The sequence below is a fragment of the Microcaecilia unicolor genome, chromosome 9 (assembly GCF_901765095.1).
Source record: "Microcaecilia unicolor chromosome 9, aMicUni1.1, whole genome shotgun sequence".
NCBI lineage: Eukaryota > Metazoa > Chordata > Amphibia > Gymnophiona > Siphonopidae > Microcaecilia > Microcaecilia unicolor.
This window is the reverse complement of record NC_044039.1, coordinates 122095688-122117496: the sequence shown is the minus strand read 5'-3', so window position 1 is coordinate 122117496 and position 21809 is coordinate 122095688. Positions and strand designations below refer to the sequence as shown.

The window sequence follows — 21809 nt, the reverse complement described above, 5'->3', positions numbered from 1 at the left end:
TCCAATTAATAAATTCTGAATAAAATACTTTTTTCTACCTTTGTTGTCTGATCATTTGTTTTTTCTATTCGCTTTGGTCCCAGTGTCTTCTGTTTTATGCAGTGTCTACTTTCCATTTGATATTTTTTCTCTCATCATGTCCACCATCCTCCTGTGTCCTTATGTGTCCTGTCTACCATCTGTAGCCCTGTCCCTATCCTTTCTCCAGTTTCAGCATCTGCCTTCAAAGTGTTCCGATCCAGCCCTTAAATTCAGCAATTTCCCCTCCATGCATATCCAGCATTTCTCCTCACTCCCCTCCTTCCATGTACATCTACTTTCCTCCCCTCCCCTCCATCCATGTCCAGCATTTCTCCTATATCCATTCCCCTCCATCCATGTGCATCTCCTTCCTTTGTCTTTCCTTCCCTCCATTCCTGCCCAACATTTCTCGTCTCTCCCCTGCCCTCCATGTCCAGCAATTTCTCCTCTCTCTCGGGGCCCTGCCCTCCCATCCATGCTCCTCTGTCCCCTGCCCCCTCCATTCATCCCTATCCAGCAATTCCCCTCTCTCCATGAGCCCTGCCCTCCCCTCCCATCCATGATCCTCTCTGGCCCCTGCCCCCTTCTTTCATCATCCCTATCCAGCAATTCCCCTCTCTCCCTGAGCCCTGCCCTCCCATCCATGCTCCTCTCTGGCCCCTGCCCCTCCATTCATCATCCCTATCCAGCAATTCCCCTCTCTCCCTGAGCCCTCCCCTCCCATCCATGCTCCTCTCTGGCCCCTGCCCCCTCCATTCAACATCCCTATCCAGCAATTCCCCTCTCTCCCTGAGCTCTGCCATCCATGCCCAGGTCCTCTCTCCCTTGCCCTCCCGCTCCCATGTTCAACTGCCTGCCTGTCTGCCCTGGCGCCCTTTTCTTCTCCAAACCAAAGATTTTTCTTTTAAATTTACCCTCCGTCGCCGGCATCCCACGCAGAAGCTCTTCCTGATTCGTTCATTCTCAGTGTCCTGCCCACTGAGAATGAACGAATCAGGAAGAGCTGCGTTCTGCTAGAGACGTCGGGGGGACTCGGGAGGTGAGGAGCGCTTTCAGTGACGCACGCAGTACGCTGCTGTGGGATGCCGGCAATGGAGGGTAAATTTAAAAGAAAAATCCTTGGTTGGGGGGAGAAGAAGAGGGCGCCAGGGCGGACAGTGGCGGTAAGCATGGAACGATGGCGCCCTCCAGCCATGCTTACCGTCCGTATCGGAGTCGGACCGGCCCTGGGAAGAGGCTGACTGAGGCGCGGGGCCCCATGCGGCCGCCTCGGTCTAAGACTGGCCCTGCATTAAGGCACATGATATACACTGCCCCACAATCATTAAAAATACAGTGCTGTTCAAAAACGCACTTGACTTTGATAGTAAAAAACTTATCTTAGTGGCACTGCCCAGTTCATGTGAAGAGTGGTTACACCCCAGCTTATATACTGAAACATTCGTGCAGTCCCAACGGTCCTGTTTCGCTCCGCTTCTTCAGGAAATCACATCGATGACCCTTCTGATTTCTGGCTCGCTGGAGGGTAGACTTCCTACTGCCCAGGCTAGTCCAAATCTCAATGCAGCCCTTTGTGACTGTTTTTTTGTTTTTGCTTTTTTTTGAGCCCTCCAGGGACAGAAAAATACCTACTATATCTGAATGTACACTTTTCAATAGCTTTTGGACTTGCAGTTGGTATATAAGAAATCTTTTACAATTTGAGTGGAGAGTTGCTCAATCGGAGCACCTTTCTGTAACCTGTATGTATCATTGACATAGATATCTCTTCCCCTTCTGAAATCAGAGATGGCGTCCATATTTTGTCCCTTCCCTAGTCCTGTCCAGCTTTATAAAATCAGGATTTGTGTGTCCATGCAATATGGATGTCTAAATGCTGGTTACTAGACAATGAAAATACAAAGAGAGCTTCTAAAATAAAGGCCATAGCGGATAAGGAGGCAGTAAGTGCTGCAGATGTTGGGAAGTCCCCCAACAGCAACCACACAGCTTTTGTAGTTATTTTGTGGGAAGTGGAAAACTTTACACCACTTTAGTAAAAGCACTTTGTAGACTCTTCAAAACAACAGTATAAAACTAGATCAGATACAGCACGATAAATAAAGTAATCATTTAAAAGCCTTTTGAAAGAGCTAAAGGGGCAATTATATAACTGTACACCAGGGGTTAGATGCTACTTATGCATGCAAGCTTATCTATAAGCGCGCGCACAAGTGGCATCGAACACATCTGTGAGGGGGTATACACAAGGGAAGGATACGGGCATGTCTCCCACTGACACGTGCACCTTATAGAATACTAAACAATGTGTGCATAACTTGCCGCATTTGTGTGCACTCATTTACGCCCGTAATTGATTTACCATAAGTGGGCATGAGTATGTTCTGGTGTGCCAATGCCAGCTTATGCTAGTATTCTATATGGAATCTGGGTGCCTAGATGCCATTATAGAATTGGCGTGAGTGCCAATTTATAGAAATGCTACCTAAATTTTACTCAATTTTCTAACACTCAAGAATTAAACAAGCTTCTTTCAGATGGAGTATCATAGATGAGGGAACACTCAGAGAAGGCCCTACTCCAAGTCCCATTTAACCTGATCTCAAACACTACAAAAACTTAATTTGCTAATCATAAAGATCAGATAAGGCTATATGGAATTAAACAATTGTTTTAAATAGTCACAACCATTTAAAGCACTTTAAAGATCCCTGGTTGTAAGAGTGTATTAGCTTTTTAATAAGAGGGATAGTTGGGGTCTATAGGGCATCAAATTCAAGTAGAATTATATTACAAACTTTGATGAATCTACAATTCCATAAATGTTATTTGTTAGGGTATTTTATTATTCATTTTGATGTAGGCCTGAAGGGATTCAAAATGTGAAATTTGTTCTTAGATGTTAATTTTAGTTCCTCGAGCTGTGCTACACCAGTCCACATGCATGGGTTCAGTTTAGAGAGTTGCACGGGACAGAAATCTAACCTGTCCCCACCCATCTCTGCAAGAATTTAACCTGTCCCTGCAAGAGTTTAACCCATCAACATAATTGAATTATACAACTGTGAAAATAGAATAGTAGAGTGGAAGGAAAGTAGACAGATGCAGGCTTCAACAGGGTGAGTAGTGGACTGGGCTACAGAATCCAAGAAAAGGAAATCAGGATTCCTTCTCAACATGCAAAACAAGTTTAGATGTGTGGGAAGTACTCAAGCTGTAACAGACTAGCAAGCAGAAGCCAGGGCTGCCCTAAGGCTGAATCTTCCTTTGCCTGCATGTCCAGCTTCTAAGGCTTTACAAATGAGTGAAAGGATGACCATGTAGTCCTCTCAAACTATGACATGAGCTTCAAACCAGGAGAAATCCTGAGCACTAGTGCAATGGGCTATCAACATCTAGGGGACTGGGTGAACTTTCAACAGATAAGCAGAAGATACAGGCCTAAATTTAAAAGCATCTACACGTATAAATAGCAGCGTTTCCACATGTAGATCGCATAGAACTGTAAATAGCAATTTTCAAAAGCTGCTATTTACACTTGGGGATCCACCCTGTGCCAAGATTTCAAGGATGCATGGTGGGAGTATGGTTTGGTTGGGGCAAAATGTACACATGTATTCCTCTCATTTCAAAAAGAATACACCATTTATGAGGAAAAATATTTTTGTTGGGTTTTACCCAGCTCAGAGCCACGCACACATTTTAAAGTGCTAGTTTTAGCCAGAGCTATACATGAGGGATTAAGGGAGTCATGTTTTTTAATTCCTCATTGTTTATTTCTACTTTCAAGGTGACACCAAATTGCAGCCTCACTGCTTAATTGGCAGCACTAACACACATAAGTTTGTAAAATGGGGCAGCTACTCATGAAAGCAGTGCCATTTATAGATATACAAGTGCAAGATCCTGCTGTACCATTAAATGTATATTTTCTAATTATATTTCCACCTATCATGATGTATTGTAAGCCACATTGAGCCTGCAAAGAGGTGGGAAAATGTGGGATACAAATGCAATAAATAATAATAATAATAATAATTCCTGCCGATATTTGAGAAAAATGTCGAGCAAGTCAATTCTGATCTCTATATTCTACATAAAATGGCCTAATAGCCTCTTTGATCCACCTTGACAGGAATGACTTAGAAGGTGCCTCACTCTAGCTATCTCCATCAAGCAACACAAATACCCTACCTGATTTCTAAAAAAGATTAGTTATCTTCAAATAGTGAGGGAGGACCCAATGGAAGTCCAATAGGTGCAGATACTTATCCTCTCTGTGATGGTAGTGTTTTTCTTGTGGATTAAAAACTGGTTGAAAACAGAGAGTAGGGTTAAATGGTCAGTAATCTCAATGGAGAAGGGTAGATAGTGGGGTTCCTCAGTGGTCTGTGCTGGGGCTGCTGCTTTTTAACATATTTATAAATGATCTAGAGATGGGAGTAACTAGTGAGGTAATTACATTTGCTAATCACATAAAGTTATTCAAAGTTGTTAAATCTCAAGAGGATTGTGAAAAATTACAAGAGGACCTTACAAGACTGGGAAACTGGGCATCCAGGTGGTAGATGACGTTTAATGTGAGCAAGTGCAAAGTGATGCATTTGGGAAAGCTACATAATGCAAGGTTTCACATTAGAACTCACAGACCAGGAAAGGGATCTAGGTGTCTGTTGATGATACGTAGAAACCCTCTGCTCAGTGTGCGGCAGTGGCTAAGAAAGCAAATAGAAAGTTAGGTATTATTAGGAAAGGAATGGAAAACAAAAATGAGGACAATATAATGCCTTTGTATCGGTCATTGGGTCAAAGTGAATGGGACGTCTTCCCTATGAGGAAAAACAAAAGGGCTAGGGCTCTTCAGCTTGGAGAAAAGACGGCTGAGGTGAGATATGATAGTGGTCTATAAAATAATGAGTGGAGTGGAATGAGTAGATGGGAACAGCTTGTTTACTCTTTCCAAAAATACTAGGACCAGGGGGGAAGCAATGTAGCTACAAAGTAGTAAATTTAAAACAAATCGGAGAAAATATTTTTTCACTCATGTGTAATTAAATTCTGGAATTTGTTGTCAAAGAATGTGGTTAAAGCAGTTAGCTTGGTAGGGCTTAAAAAAAGGTTTGGATAGCTTCCTAAAAGAAAACTCCATAAGCCATTATTAAGATGGACTTGGTGAAAAGCCACTGCTTATTTCTAGGATAAGCAGCATAAAATGTATTGTACTGTTTTGGGATCTTGCCAGGTACTTGTAATCTGGATTGACCACTGCTGAAAACAAGATGCTGGGCTTGACGGACCTTCGGTCTGTCCCACTATGGCAACACTTACATAATATGCCTTGAAAAGGTTAGGAAGGAAACCATGAAAAGGTGAGATCACCTTAGGTAGAAACGAGGGAACCAGGTAAAAGATGACTGAATTCCTTCACAGATCCTACAGCTGCAAAACATGTCAAGTGAAATGGATTGCCATCAAAATCTCTCAAGGAGGGCTACCTGAAGGGTTCAAAGGGAGGGGGCATGAAGAACCAAATTAAGGTCCCAATGCGACACCAATGACTGCAATGGGAATATTTTTGACCTCCCTCAAAAAAGCCACGTCTAGATGCACCAGTAGCATAGCCAGAAGCAAATTTTGGGAGGGTGCACAATGTTCTCTCAGCTCTTCCACCCCAAACTCACAATATGAATACCTGAGCTGGCATGAATCCCCAAGCCCTGTCAACTGCTCTCAGACATCCGAAGGCACCCAGGGGCCCAGAATGCCATGCCGCCACCTCAGTGGCAGCATTTCTAAGCCCAAGCTAGCAATTAGCGTGCTAACCTCATGCTTATAAGAAACAAGCATACTAGGTGCTGGCTTGGGCTCAGGAATATTGCTGTTGAGTTGACTGGGTTGAAAACCTTTGATCTATAGAGCTAATCTATTTTACCATAACAGCACAACAAAGACTCTACCTAGGAACACTAAACATAGTACGTACTGCACTGGGAGCTAAATAATCAGTATGCCTATTAGGAAACTGAATAAACCGAAACATTACGGATAAGTAAACAGAAACTCCATGTAGTTAGTACCTGGCCTCAGTCACTAACAGTAAACACAAATAGTGACCACAACCTTAAAATATGAATAGACAAAAATTAAATATAAACCCCAAGAAGTCACCCTCTGCATGCAGTGAAGCACTACAGAAATAGAAACAGCACCGTGAATTTTGCAAAATACACAGAAAGCAGTGTAAATTTTTGTAAAACTGATATTTTTCATTCACTAAATTAAAAATAAAATTCTTCTTTCTACCTTTTCTGTTTGGTTGCTTTGTTTTCTTTTCTGATCAAGTTTATCCCAATCTCCAGTTTCTGTTTTCCTCTGCCTTTTTTTTTAACTTTCTTTCCAAGGTTTGTAGTCCATCTGCCACTTCTCTCTCTCTCTTCCTGTCTTCTTCACTTCCTCTCCTACAAATATCTCTGATCCTTTCCTTTCAGCTTTCCTCCATTTATTTTTCTATCTGCTCAGACTTTTTTATTCATCGTCAATCTTCCTTTATTTAACTGCATCTATGTATAGCTTTCCATCTTTGCCATCCCAGCCCTCTCATTCTTCATCTTATTATTCCTCAGCTTTTTCCTAACTCCCCCTCTCTTCCAGCATCTTCTCTTTTCCTCTCCCCTTCCTCCCCTCTATTTTCACTCCTCTGACCAGTATTTTTTTCTCTCACCCCCTTTATCCAGTATCTCTCCCCATCTCCCTAATTCCCCCTCGTATCAAGCATCCCTCTATGTTTCTCTTTCATTTCTGTATCAGCATCTCCTTATTCTTGCTATCTCCAGCAACCCTCTTCTCTGTCCTTGACCCCATCCCCATCTAATGTCCAGCACCTCTTTTGTCTTCTTACTCCCTCCATTTTCAACATCCTCATTTCCTCCCTACCTCTTTCTTTCCTCCTCCTCTAAGCCAGAATTTTCTCCACTCCATACCAGTATGTCCCCTCTCTTCCACTCCCATATCCTGACCTGGCATCTCCCTTCTGTCACCCTACCTCCTTTGTTATCTGGGCATTTTATTTTTCAAATCGGGTTGGCTTTTCCATTTCTTCTCTCTCCTTCTCTACATCTATCTGGCACTGATCTTTCTTTTTATGTTTTTTCTTTAACTTTTATCTTCTCTTTGTTTATATCTGCCAATGTGAGTTTACTCTTATTCTCTTTTTTTTTCTCATCCTTTAGTCCTTAATCTCCTCCTTTTCGCATCTTATCTACCTACTGGTTTTTCCTATTTCCCTCTCATACCCTCCAGCACTCTCACTGCCCCATCTGTCCCTCCCCCCAGGCCCCCATTTCCATCTTCTGTACTCATCCTCTCAACCCTAACCTACCCTCCACTACTTCTCATCTCCTCACCAGCTCCATCCTTATCTCTCCTTCCTTCCCTTGCCTCCAGGCCATTCTTCTCTTACCCTCTACACCACCTCCCATTGCCTCCCATCTTTTTAATCCCATTTCTGTTTTCACTTCATCCATTCAAGAAACCTATCACCTTCCTCTCCCATCCCTCCTTAGTATCCTCATTCCTTTTCAATGCCTCTCATCCTCTTTCCATTCTTTCTGGTCACTCACACTATATCCCCTTTCTCTTACCCCCCATTTCACACCCTCACTCATTCTCCCAACCCATCAATATACTCCCCAACTCATACCTACTAATTGTCAAGTACTTACTATCCCTTAAAAATTCCCACTCTATCTCTCCCATCCATAATTCACTGCTCTGCTCCCCAACACTGCCATTCAATCACCAATTCCCAGTCATCCTCAGCTGTCTCTCACTCCCCCGAGTCCTAGTCATCTGATCTGTTCTTCCTCTCCCCCTCCCTACTAGGCCATCCATCTTCTACTCTGTCCCCCTTCTTCCCCTCCATCTCCTAGTGTCATCCATCTTTTACTGTCCCCCTTCTTCCCCTCCATCTCCTAGTGTCATCCATCTTTTACTGTCCCCCTTCTTCCCCTCCATCTCCTAGTGTCATCCATCTTTTACTCTGTTCCCTTCTTCCCCACCCCCTTAGTCATCTATTTTTTATTCTGTTCCCCTTCTGCCTCCTTCCCCAGTCCCATCCATTTTCTATCTTTCCAGAGTCTCTTGTATACTGTCATTCATTCTATGTTCTTGTACTTTTTCATCTTCCTGTGTTACTGTGCCTGTGTCCAGCTTCCCCCCCTTCCCTTTCTCCTACACCTGACACCCAGGGCCAGCGTCTCTCCCCTGCCTCCTCCAACTTCTCAACTACAGCCATCCCCAAAACTATTGTCTTCAACTACCCCCTATGCCCCAACTACCTTATGCCCGGAATCTATCAGTCCACAATGTTGCCTCCATAATCTCCCCCAATCCTTACAATTATATTACTTCAACTACCACTTACAAATAAATACTAAGTTTTGTGTAAGTTGGAAACTTTTGATATGGGATGACTTCAAGCTCTGCTAAAGAAGTACTCCCTCCTGTTTCCATTTAATCTTTCTCCAGTCAGCATACTATCATGATTCTTTATCTTTTCCACTTGAATGCCACTTGATATTTTATTGTTTACACCACCAAAGCATCTCTATCCCTCTCCTGGATTCCAGTGTCTTTACCTCTCTCTTTCCCACCCCCTCCATTCGAACTCTCTCTTCCGTCTCCCTCCATCTGCTGTGATCTGGCATATCTTCTCCCCCCCCCCCCCCCCCCTGTGATATAGCATTTCTTTTTCTCTCCCCTCCACTTCCTCGCACAGGCATTTTTCTCTCCTTCCGCCCTCACTTCCCACGGTCCAGTTTCTCTCTCCTTTCCCTCATCCTTGTGGTCCGGAGTCTTATTCACTTCCCTCCCCAGACCCCTCCTTCTGCTGCAGTTCTCCGACCTTCCAGTAGCATCAGCTCTCAAGGCAGCCTTGCCCCTTGATGGCCCTGGAAGAATTCTCTCTGCACAACTTCCTGTTCTCACATAGAAGGGATGCTGCAGAGAGAAAGGTTTCCAGGGCCAGGAATGCTGCCTTGAGAGCTGTTGCAGCAGGAAGGTCAGAGAAGGTCAAAGGAGGGGGGAAATGAAAGAGATGCCGGGCAGTGTGGAAGAGGGAAGGGAGAGAGGTATCAGACCACACAGGTTTAGGGGTGGGAAGATGGCAGACAAGTATATGCATGGATACCGAAGGAGAAGGGGGCCTAAGCCAAGAATGAGGGGTGCCTGGGACCCCTGTGGCTATGTCCCTGCTTCAAATACTGAACAACTGAGTTAGCCACCCAAAGAGCTACTTCTTTTTTTCCAGATTAGACTTCAATTTATTAACTTTTATTCATATGTATAGCCATACTGAGGCAGACTGATGGTCCATCTCAAGAATCTTGAGTGATCTATAACATTTGCTTGGCTTGGCCAGTTGATACAAAGTAAAAAGATGTGATGGTTTGATGGAGAATCATTTTGGTTCACAAATGTTTTAAACTCTTCATCTGGATTCCATAAATAGCAAATACCACAGCATAGTTATGATTGTATTTGCAGAAGCTGTCCTCACTAGGGCAGTGTCTAACTATCTGAAGAACAAGTCACTGTCAACAAGGAGCACTTGTCCTTAGAAAGTTCCTGTGAAATATATATGTAGCCAGGTCTACAGGTTCATCATCATTTTCCACAGGTATAATGGTGCGTTTTGCAAAGTTTGACAGGTGTTGAATTTTTTTTTAAATATACTCAATTTTTTGGCAATTATTTCTTGACACAAAACATTTCTAACTATTACTTTCAATACATTAGATGAGTCAATGTGTAGCTTTATTTTTGGTACCATAGTTTGTGGCTGATAGAATATCAAATCTATGATACTTCTGCAATTGTGATAGATTTCTAGGAGCATCTTTCACATGCAGTGTAAGATTGCTCTTCATCCTTGGTAGTTTCATAGAAGGATTACAAGCTACTATCAGACAGCAGATTTAAAACAAATTGGAGAAAGTATATTCTTATTCAAGAAAAATGCTCAATTTATGGAATTTGTTACCAGAAAATATGGTCCAGACATTTAGCACAGCTGGTTTTAAAAGGGAGTTGGACAAATTCTTAGAGAAAAGTCCATGAGAAATTATTAGCCACATAGATCTCCCTATGAAGAAAGACTAAGGAGGTTAGGGCTTTTCAGCTTGGAGAAGAGACGGCTGAGGGGAGACATGATACAGGTATATAAAATAATGAGTGGAGTGGAACAGGTGGATGTGAAACATCTGTTCATGCTTTCCAAAAATAGTAGGACTAGGGGGCATGCGATGAAACTAAAGTGTAGTACATTTAAAACAAATAGGAGAAAAAGTTTCTTCACCCAACGCATAATTAAACTGTGGAATTCGTTGCCGTAGAACATGGTGAAGGCGGTTAGCTTGGCAGAGTTTAAAAAGGGTTTGGATGGTTTCCTAAAGGACAAGTCCATAGACCACTACTAAATGGACTTGGGAAAAATCCACAATTTCGGGAATAACATGTATAGAATGTCTGTACATTTGGGAAGCTGCCAGGTGCCCTTGACCTGGATTGGCCGCTGTCGGGGACAGGATGCTGGACTTGATGGGCCTTTGGTCTTTTCCCAGTATCGCATTACTTATGTACTTATAAGGTTACCACTTATCCATGGAAGGGAGTTGCAAAGAATGGATATTTTCTTTGGGATCTGCCAGGTGCATCCTAGTGACCTGGATTGGTAAGATATTGGGCTCTATTCAAGGCTTTACCAGGAAATTAGGCAAACTACATTTGTGAAGCTTAATTGCATAGGAGACTGGGAAATGGACCTGCAGTGAGACACAGATAATCAGCAGTGGTTGCAGATAATTAAGAAGGCTCATAAAAAGTTGATCTCAGCAAAGATAAAGGAGGATAATCTAAAACTATTAACAAAGTGGTATATGACCTCCTCTAGGCTTAATATTAACTCTCCTGTTCACTCATTTTTTGTTGGAGAAGGTTTGTTATGTTAGGTACATGCTGTCATATGTGGTGGGGATGTCCCACAGTAAATGTGTTTTTATTTTTTTATTTTGCTCACACCTTTTTCAGTAGTAGCTCAAGGTGAGTTACATTCTAGTACATTGGATATTTCTCTGCCCCAGGAGGGCTCACAATCTAAGTTTGTACCTGAGGCAATTGAGGGTTAGATGCAAACAAAAAAGGAATTGCAGATGATATTTGTTTTAAATATATAACAAACGCCAGATTTATGTTTACTATATGCTGAGCTAAAGGAGGGGGATAACAACACTGAAAGAATAATCTACAATTGTTTAGCTGCAGCAAGGAAGCAGAAACTTCCCTGGTATATCCCAGGGGAGGCGTAGATTGAGAACTGTCATGTTAAAGGAAAGACCAACAGCTATATGGGGGGGGGGGGGGGGGGGGACTGGTTGAAGAAGCTTGAAAGAAGGGTAGAGAACTATCCAGGACTATTTGAATCACTGATAACATGTTCATAAAGGGAAGGAGAGGGGGTTGGAAGCAGGAGAAGTTATAGTTAATGTTTGTGTTATGGAATCTACTGTACAGTGTATAAGCCAGCTGTGTCTAGCATATAAATTGAACAACTATATGATGCTTAAATTTGAACTACAAAATGGCTGGTTTCAAACTATAATAATTCAATAAAAATTAAGATATTGGGCTTGATGCATAGGCACCAACATTTCAAAATGATTGGAGGTGCCAAATGGTGGAGTTGCCTATTGGTTAGAGCATATAGCAGTAGCCTGTGAACCAGGAGAACCAGGTTCAATTACCATTACACTGCAGCTCATTGTGACTCTGGCTAAGCCACTTAACCCTCCATTGCCCCGGATACAAAATAAGTACCTGTATATAATATGTAAACCTCTTTGATTGTAACCACAGAAAGGTGGTATATCAAATCTCATCCTCTTTCCCTTTAAAAAAAATTACCGCTCCTTGAACACAATGAAGGAGCTTGCTCAATCAATATTAGGGGTGTTGAGCACCCACTGGAACCCAGAGAGCTGATGGATCTTTAGTCTGACCCAATATGGCATATATTATGTTTTAATGGCTGGCAGTAAGGTCTTAGACCCAAAATGAACGCGTGGCAATTTTCATTTTGCCGCCCGTCCATTTTCGGCAAAAATAAAAAAAAGGCCTTTTTTACAGGCACGCTTAAAAATGGGTCGGCGTGCGCCCAAAACCTGTGCCTACACTACCGTAAGCCATTTTTCAGCGCGCCTTTGTAAAAGGAACCCTAAATTTGTACCTACCATGTAGTAAAGTCCTGCATTACACTGCACTAACTAGAAATTTTACCCATGGTTTAATAAAAAGGCCCATTTGTCTCCAAAATGAGTATCTTCAGTTCAGAAAGGAAACGAAGGTATATTTTTTGTCTACGCTTTTAGTAGATATGCATCTGTTGTTTAGTGGGTATGCATCTGATTGTTTCTATTTTAAGTGTATGCTGATTGTTTTGTTTTTAAGATTTTCTACTAATTTTATGGCTACTTTGATGTACTCCACTTGTGTCAACTATTAGTGATATTGATGGATAATAACTGAATAAATGAAATGAAAATGGAAAGAGAGATCAATTCAATGGGAATTTTCCTTCTTCCATATTGTTAATTCTACAAAGAAAGGGCAGTCTGGCTATATTAATAAATGATCTATTTTACTTATGTTTTATGCTATTTGGTTTTATTATTGCTTATATTTTGCTGTAATCTACACAGAATTGTGGATGGCAAATGTTGTAAATTAATAAATAACTAAACAAACAAATAAGATAGGAATTTTGAGGGGGGGGGGCTTTTTTTTTAATTGGCAAATTTATTTTTGTATGTGAAATGTCATATTTACATATATAAAATCAATTCTGTGTGCATATGGTTTTTTGCATATAAAATATTTACATATGCTGAGAAATGAAATGAAATGGAAGTGAACTAACACTGCTGATATTTTATGTTGACAAACTCCTTACTGTTCAAAGTAAAAATACTGATCCACGTTACCTCTGCTGCAGAACCTATTCTATGAGTTACGTTTTCATTTACTTCAGACTGTGAACTCAAGATATGGTTTTAGGGTTTCTGTGCCTCTGAGGGGCACATTGCTTTTGGTGCCACACTGAAAAATTAATTCTGAAACTGCTAAGCAACTTTCTGTTGTTTTCATTTACTGTGTTTATTTGCTTTGTGTACGTTGCTCGAAGTGTGATACTATTAAAGAAACCTCTGGACTAGTGGCATTTTGTCCTGAAAAACTAATAAACTAACACAGCAAAGGGCATTAATGAGTCACCTTGTAATAATAGTGGATTGTGTTCTGAAGTGTACCTTACACTGGTCACCAAGATCACTTAATTTTGTGACAATCAAGCAAGCAGTTTATAAACCTGTCAATGAATTCTTTAGAGAGCTTCATTAGGATCATTCTGGGGTAATCTGATTTGCTGACAGAAAAGAACAAGATAAAAAGAATATCATCTTGTCAAACGCCTGGAATCATGGTAGCGAGAATAATCTGTAAATGTCATCGGCAGATCAAATTTAACACATAATAAATTCGTTAAAACATATCAACAGTGTTTAGAGATATCACATATAAATTATATACACCATTGATGGAATATAGCTCTTGAACCTGCTCCAAGCAATTTAATTATGCATTTATGACCTTTGATGACCTCAGAAGCCCTTCCACTTAAACCAGATTATTACAGCAGATAACACAGCATACACAGTTTACAGCTATCACCAGGCCCAAAAGTTATTTGCACTATATTCAATACAGTAATATAAAACACATATATGTTATTGGGAAAAAGGTCTTGAGCTGGATGAGAAAATAAAACACTGTATTTTCTACCTGTATTCAAAAATAAATGCTACATAGTAATCCTGAAGGCTGGCATTAAAACTTTCTTTTTGGTCAATGCAGACCTGTTTTCAAAATTTCAGGCAGCAACCATGAAAACTGTTATTTTACCAACAGCTTTGTGCTTTGGAAAGCTTTTATAGACTGTTTGAGGGGGATAACAATAAAACAAAAATTGCCACCTCACCTCTCTCCCAGGATAGGTTTACAATTCACTCCTCTTTCCACATTCCTTTAGGAAAGTCTTTTAATGAATTTTTTCAGTAGGCAGTACTTTTCATAAGAACTGTCCTTAGTATCCATTCTGTTCAATAAAGAAATCTAAGAGGTTAACATTCTCTCACTGCTGATTGACAGCCTAAGAGATAAGAGCAGACAAGTGCTCTCAATGTAATAAGCCTTGCTTGCTAAGAACAGATAAGGACTGCAGCTCTAAATCAGCAGAGGAGAAGCAATCCTACTTCAGACCTTTGGTATTCTGCCACTGGCCTAAAAATGTGATTTGTATAACCATGTGTAGGATTTAACATCACTACCATTACCTCGTTTATCACTTTTAGCGATAATTATAAAGCAAGATAATCTTCTATGCGAGAAGTAACCTTCAGCAGCTGGAGAGAAATACCAATCAGTTATTATACGAGTAAATGTCATGAGCGGTGCCAACAGGAAGTTACTTACTTTCGGTGTTGGGCAGGAAGCTGTGGAGAGTCGTGACGTGGCCTGGGCCCGTGGCGATTCTGAAGGTGTGGTGCTTAGGGATGCCGTGTCACGTGGAAGCACTTGTACTCCACGAGAAATGATAGAATCTGGAATCTGAAGACAGAGAAAAACAGGAAAGGAAAACTTAATCTGAATAAAAACAGCATTTAAGGGATCCTAAGCTTAAAATACCATAGCAGTAACCAGAAGCTTTATGTTTTTTTGTCTCCCCCAGTCGCTTTTCTATCTTGCTCATGATTGATTTCTCAGTTCTGGTATGAAAGCATAAAAGATGTCCCCTAGTAGCAGCACTAGCAATCCAGCTTCAGCAGCTAAAAGAGACATTTCAGGCTGCAGGCCAATTATTCAGCTGCATTCTTTGGCTCCATAGTGTAAAGTTATTCATCATTCACCTCTCTCTCTTTCCCCGTGTTTTATATATATTTAATTTTTATATCCACTTTCAAGGTGAAGCAGGATGGACAAAGGGGGCAGCAACATATTTCTGATTCTTATTAGGCTTGACTTAAGTAGCCAGAGATGCAAAACAGCTGATTAAACTTGGACCACTAGTTTAAAATTATTCCTGCCAATCTTCCCTCCTCTCTTACAAATATGTATGAACAAACACTAGCCAAAACAGATTGAAGTCTCAGAAGAAATTCAGAGTCCTTGTAATATTTCCATGAACTGCAAACCCTCTTCCCCAAAGATTTAATTAAAAGATTATTTTCTGGTAGTTTAACAAGCCAGTGAGCCAAATCTAACAGATCACTGTGTGCTCCCAGACCCCTCTTCATTTGCCACAGGAAGTCCCCTCCCTCAGATGGGGACCCTGGAGCAGGCAGAGAGGTGGTTGAGCAGTAAGCAGTGGCTAAGGTAGTGGTTAGTGAGTAATGGGTGATCACAGGAGGCTGCATGGCGTGCACTGGATTCAACTGTGCTGGAGAAAAGCAGTTCTCCTTAATGTGACAGGGGCCCAGTTGGCACTGCTGGAAGGTGACGGCCTAGCTGGTCCTATAAAGTATGAAACCAATAGAAATCTGGTTCATTAAAGAACATGAACTGGGAATGCATCTTAACCAGTGAGTGGCATAAAACTGGACTGGCCAGGTTGCTATATAAGATGAACTGTTGCAAGTAGTATAGATAGAGGCAGCAGGGAAAGGGAGAGTTTAGTTATAGGTATGTTGCCAGAAGCTCTTCTTTTGTACCAATAGTCTCCTGAGATTCTACCTAAATCATTCTGAGAATTAACACAGTACACAGAGAGAGGAACTTGTCATATCAAGGAATTCTACACTGGTATTTCTGGCATTACAATTCATTCTCTTTGCTAGAAAATTTCACACACAAGACAAATGCAGCAACTGAATGATGCATTGTACTGCAGTAAACTCTATTTTCGCAGGTCTTCCTAACTCTCAGCTAAGAGGACTCAAGACGCTTCACAACTCTGATGCCCATTTCTTCTGTGCAGCTAAGCTTTGATCACGTCATCCCATTGTTTCTATGTCTTTACTGGTTGCCTTTTCCATATAGGTTTTTTTTTTTTTTTAGATTCTCTGGTTCATAAAACTTAACACACTGGTCTTCCTTCTTTTCTCACCTCCATGATTAACCCATACACTCTCCCTAGACACTTGTGTTCCTTGGGCTCTCGCCGTTTAGTTCTTCCTACACCCAAACTGGCTCACCTTGAACCTACACAGTATACCGCCTTATATTTTCTTGGCCTGAAACTCTGAAACGATCCACCCCCTTTTTATCCGGTCTAAGACTTCATTTAAGAAATTTATATCCCTTCTCAAATCCCATTACTTTTCTTTAGCTTTTAGAACACCTCAACAGTGATTTTTCTTTTGACTGGGGTTCAACTGATATTATTTAACTTAAGCTCTGAGTGCTCTTGGTTTGTTTGTGTCTTTCCTGTCATAATGGAATTCTTTTACTTGTTTTTATGTTTGTAATTTTAGATTGTTTGTAAACTGCCCTGAATAAATTTTAACATACATAAACATATACACACTAAAGGCCTTATTCTATAAAGGTTATGCTCCTTAATTTATTTTCCTAAAATATATGCGCCTAATTTATGAGCATAAGTACATAAGTATTGCCACACTGGGACAGACCAAAGGCCCATCAAGCCCAGCATCCTGTTTCCAACAGTGGCCAATCCAGGTCACAAATTCCTGGCAAGATCCCCCCAAAAAGTTCAATATATTTTATGCTGCTTATCCCAGAAATAAGCAGTGGATTTTCCCCAAGTCATTTTAATAATGGTCTATGGACTTTTCCTTTAGGAAGCAATCCAAAACATTTTTAAACCCCGCTAAGCTAACCACCTTTACCACATTCCCTGGCAATGAATTCCAGAGTTTAATTATATGTTCACAGAAGAAAACTTTTCTCTGATTCGTTTTAAAGGTACTACTTTGTAGCTTCATTGCATGCCCCCTAGTATTTTTGTAAAGAGTAAACAGACGATTCACGTCTACCCATTCCATTCTACTCATTATTTTATAGACCTCTATCATATCTCCCCTCAGCCGTCTTTTCTCCAATCTGAAGAGCCCTAGCCGCTTCAGCCTTTCCTCACAGGGAAGTCGTCCCATCCCCTTTATCATTTTCGTTGCCCTTCTCTATACCTTTTCTAATTCCACTATATCTTTTTTGAGATGTGGCAACCAGAATTGAACACAATAATCGAGGTGCTGTCGCATCATGGAGCGATACAAAGGCATTATAATGTCCTCACTTTTGTTTTCCATTCCTTTCCTAATAATACCTAACATTCTATTTGCTTTCTTAGCCGCCACAGCACACTGAGCAGAAGGTTTCAACGTATCATCAATGATGACACCTAGATCCCTTTCTTGATTGGTGACTCCTAACGTGGAACCTTGCAAGACGTAGCTATAATTCGGGTTCCTCTTTCCCACATGCATCACTTTGCACTTGCTCACATTAAACGTCATCTGCCATTTAGACACCCAGTCTCCCAGTCTCGTAAGGTCCTCTTGTAATTTTTTCATAATCCTCCCGCGATTTCACTACTTTGAATAACTTTGTGTCATCATCAAATTTAATTACCTCACTAGTTACTCCCATCTCCAGGTCATTTATAAATATGTTAAAAAGGCATTATAACATCCTCGTTTTTGTTTTCCATTCCTTTCCTAATAATACCTAACATTCTATTTGCTTTTTTAGCTGCCGCAGCACACTGAATAAGGGTTTCAACGTATTATCAACGCCGCTGCCGCCGCCGAGATTCCTTTCTTGGACGGTGACTCCTAACGTGGAACCTTGCATTACATAGCTATAATTACGAGCATACTCTATGCTCCAAAATAGATTATGCTCCTAATTTAGAAGCATAACCTTCATAGAATTAGGCCCTAAGCATTTTGCTGACCAATACTTCAGAAGTAATGTTGGCAGGGAAGGTGCAGTCTCCTGTTGCAATTAAGCATAGTGCTGGATATATCCTATGGCTATATCTGTAATGTAGGAAAAAAACATTTACCTTCTTTCCACTAAGAACAAAATACACTACGCTGAAATGATACACATGGGGTATGCTTTATAGTCTTTCATATAACTGAGAGTTTTATAGTCATTTATGCACACAAATTGGCTATGGAAGAGACATTCCTGTTGGCGTTTAGGGTCCATCTAGCCCAGTATCCTGTTTCTATCAGTGGCTAGTCCAGGTCGCACGTAGCTGGCAGAGTCCCAAAAAGTAACAAGATTCCATGGGGCCCTTTTACAAAGGTGCACTGAAAAATGGCCTGCGGTAGTGTAGACGCATGTTTTGGGTGCACACAGAATCATTTTTCAGCGCACCTGTAAAAAATACCTTTTAAAAATGTTTGTCGAAAATGGACATGCAGCAAAATGAAAATTGCGATGCGTCCATTTTGGGTCTGAGACCTTACTGCCTGCCATTAACTAGTGGTAAGGTCTCATGTAGTAACCGGGCAGTAATGGTCTATGCACCTAAAATGCCGATTACCGCCCAGCGTGCGTAGCAGACGCACTTCAAAAATGAAATTACTGCAAGGGCCACATGGTAGTCGGGTGATAACTCAAAGTGATGAGCGTTGGGCATGTATAGGCGCCTATGCGGCTTAGTAAAAGGGCCTCCATGTATCTTAAACCCAGGGACAAGCAGTGGCTTTTCCCAGGTCTGTCTTATTAATGGTTCATGGACTTTTCCTTCAGTAATTTCTCCAAACCTTTTTTAAATCCAGCCACATTAACTGCTTTTACCACTTGCTCCAGCAGTTTCAGAGCTTAACTATATGTTGAGTGAAAAAATATTTTCTGATGATATGTATTATCATGTAACTCCATGGAGAGTCCCCTAGTTTTTATACTTTTTAAAGAGAAAACAACTGATTTGTGTTTACCAGTTCCACTCCACTCAGGAGTTTTATAGGGAGGGAGGAGGAAGTGGCCTATTGGTTACAGCAGTGTGGATTGAGAACCAGAGAAACTAGGGTTCATTCCCAATACTACTCCCTGTCATCTCAAGCAAGTCACTTAAACCTCCGCTATCTCTGTTACCCATTAGAACTATGTTAGCACTCTGATGGCGTGTGCTGAGCACTGATTTTATAACAGCAGCTATGTACACAGATGCCACTATAGAATACAAGTGTAAAACCACATGTGTGTGCACATTAGGCATGCTCACCTATGCCAAGTCAATGGCAGGCATAATGGGGTGTGCCTAAGTGTTACATGTCATGCATGTGACTTACAATAGTCTATAAGTTACATATGTAAATAGGAGATATGGCTATGTCCAGCCCATGCTGCACCCACATGTATACAACCCCTCTGAGTTAAATGAACATAAAGTACCAATTATCTCAACACTTGTGTGCACATGGTGTGGGTAATTACAAGCACATAGTTATAGAATTGTAAACCACTTGGGGCCCTGTTTATTAAGCCGTGCTGTAGGTGTGCTAGTGTTTATAGCGCGAGCTAGAAATTAGTGCACGCTAACGCTAAAGACACACGTATATTCCTATGGATGTCTCTCACGTTAGCGCGTGCTAATTTTTAGCACGTGCTAAAAACACTAGTGCACCTTAGTAAACAGGGCCCTAAGTCAGTAAAGTGGTATAGAAGTTTAGAAAAAAACAATAATTCTATAAATTTGGGTGCACAATTTTGGCTGCATGCAAAATTGCTCATGCAAGCTACAGAATATTTATTTATTTTATTTATTTTTGTTACATTTGTACCCCGCGCTTTCCCACTCATGGCAGGCTCAATGCGGCGGGCAATGGAGGGTTAAGTGACTTGCCCAGAGTCACAAGGAGCTGCCTGTGCCGGGAATCGAACTCAGTTTCTCAGTTCCCCAGGAACCAAAGTCCACCACCCTAACCACTAGGCCGCTCCTCCTTACATTTGTATCCCGCACTTTCCCACTAAAAAGCAGGCTCAATGCGGCTTACATAGTAATAGGTAACACAGAATTTTGTTATGTAAAGTAGGAAAATAAGTATAACATGGTAATAGGATGGATGGGTAGGTAGAGATAGGTGATAGAGAGGAAGGTAAGGTGGGAGACAGAGTCTGGGTCAATGTCGTTTTCTCTTCAGTATATGTAAGGTAGATGGGTTCATAAGATTAATCTGGGTCCTTTGGGTAGGCTTGCTTGAATAAATGGGTTTTTAGTGCTTTCCTGAATGGTAGGTGGTCATGGATTGCTCGGATAGTGCCTAACTTAATATTGTAAGTGACCGCTAATTGGCTTTAATTGCCAACAATGACCCTTAAGTGACATTAATTAGCACTAATTAGCTGTTGCATATGTACCTGCACATAGGTACTTAGCACCTAAGTTCTATAGCAAGTAATTGCAAAGGGGCATTAACACAGGAGGGGCATGGGCAGGTCAGGGGTGTGTCAGACACTTACACACTAGGTTTATGGAATACTATCAGTTGCGTGCACAACTGACAGTATTTTGGTGTGATCATTTACACCAGCCTTTGACATGGAGTAAATGCTCACGCCTAAAGTTAGGCCCTCATATACCAACTTAGGCCTGACATCTTGCTTAGCACTCAATTTTTTAGCATCTAACTTTTGGTGCTCTTTCTTAAATCTACCCCTAAATGTACACTTATCCGTGAAAGTGCCTGCAGGGCACCTAAGCACTATTATACAAGGATGCGTATAAGCGGCATAGCACATAAATATAAGGGAGCATATACATAGAGCACGAATAGGACATGGGGGGCTGTACCCATTTATGCCAAGCATCCCTGCCACATTTACACCAGGTCAATAGCATAATTGCTATTATTCTATAATGGAATCTAGGTGGTCAGATGCTGTTATCGAATAGGCTCTCACCAATGGCACTGTGGTGCTTGAATGGAGGTGCCCACTTATAAGGTTTCAGAAAACTGTCCACCTGAAATGTGAGTAAACTTACACATGTATGGGCTGTAAGTTTACCTGGGCTGAGCGAAAGGATTCCTAGAGGTGGAACTGGGGAGCAGTTTGCACTTACATGCATATTTTTGAAAACATATGCATATAATTTGACCACGAAAATTTGGAGATGCTAAAGAGCAGGTTTCAATATAGTGCATAGTTTCCCAGGGTATTTTTATTCACATGAGTTTGCTATACTGCCCATCGCACCATGATGTTGTGGGCAATTTACAACTGGTTTGAGTCACAGAAGAGAAATAAGAAACTTGAAGAGTAATATAAAAGAAAATATAATACAGGACAAGAAGAGGAGGAATATAGGTTTCTGTGGAAGAAATAGCTAAGTGGAGGCCAGGGGTGTAGACGTAATAGTTTTTTAAAAACATATATTTTTTTATTGAAAAAGAAAACAAATGATAACAATTCAACAAGAAGGATAACCTAAAATGTTCTATGCCTTTTCTCCCACAGACCACCAATTTCCCTTGTAGACTTAAGGGTTAGCTGGGTGCTATGGAGGTAATTCTAGAAATGGTGCTCAAAATTCAGAGAAAGAACTCAACTTTAGTCAACAGCATTTACACCTGCTGAAACCTGGTGCAAATGCTGGTGCCCAAATTAGGTGCGCTGAGGCTGTATTCTATAACTATGTGTGCAAAGTGTGCAACTTTTTGGAAGGCCACAGCCACACCCCCTTTTGAATTATGTACTACTAGAAT

The 21809-nt window shown here is 41.2% G+C and overlaps 1 protein-coding gene across 6 annotated transcripts in view; it reads right to left on the bottom strand.

The window, feature by feature from the left end:
- GPHN (gephyrin) overlaps positions 1–21809 on the bottom strand; it is a 907672-nt gene that overhangs the window by 306233 nt on the left and 579630 nt on the right. For all 6 annotated transcript variants that reach the window (XM_030213888.1, XM_030213889.1, XM_030213891.1 and 3 more), the window contains one exon: positions 14602–14736. In XM_030213888.1, coding sequence (XP_030069748.1) covers positions 14602–14736 — 135 coding nt within the window. The remainder of the gene's footprint in view (positions 1–14601; positions 14737–21809) is intronic.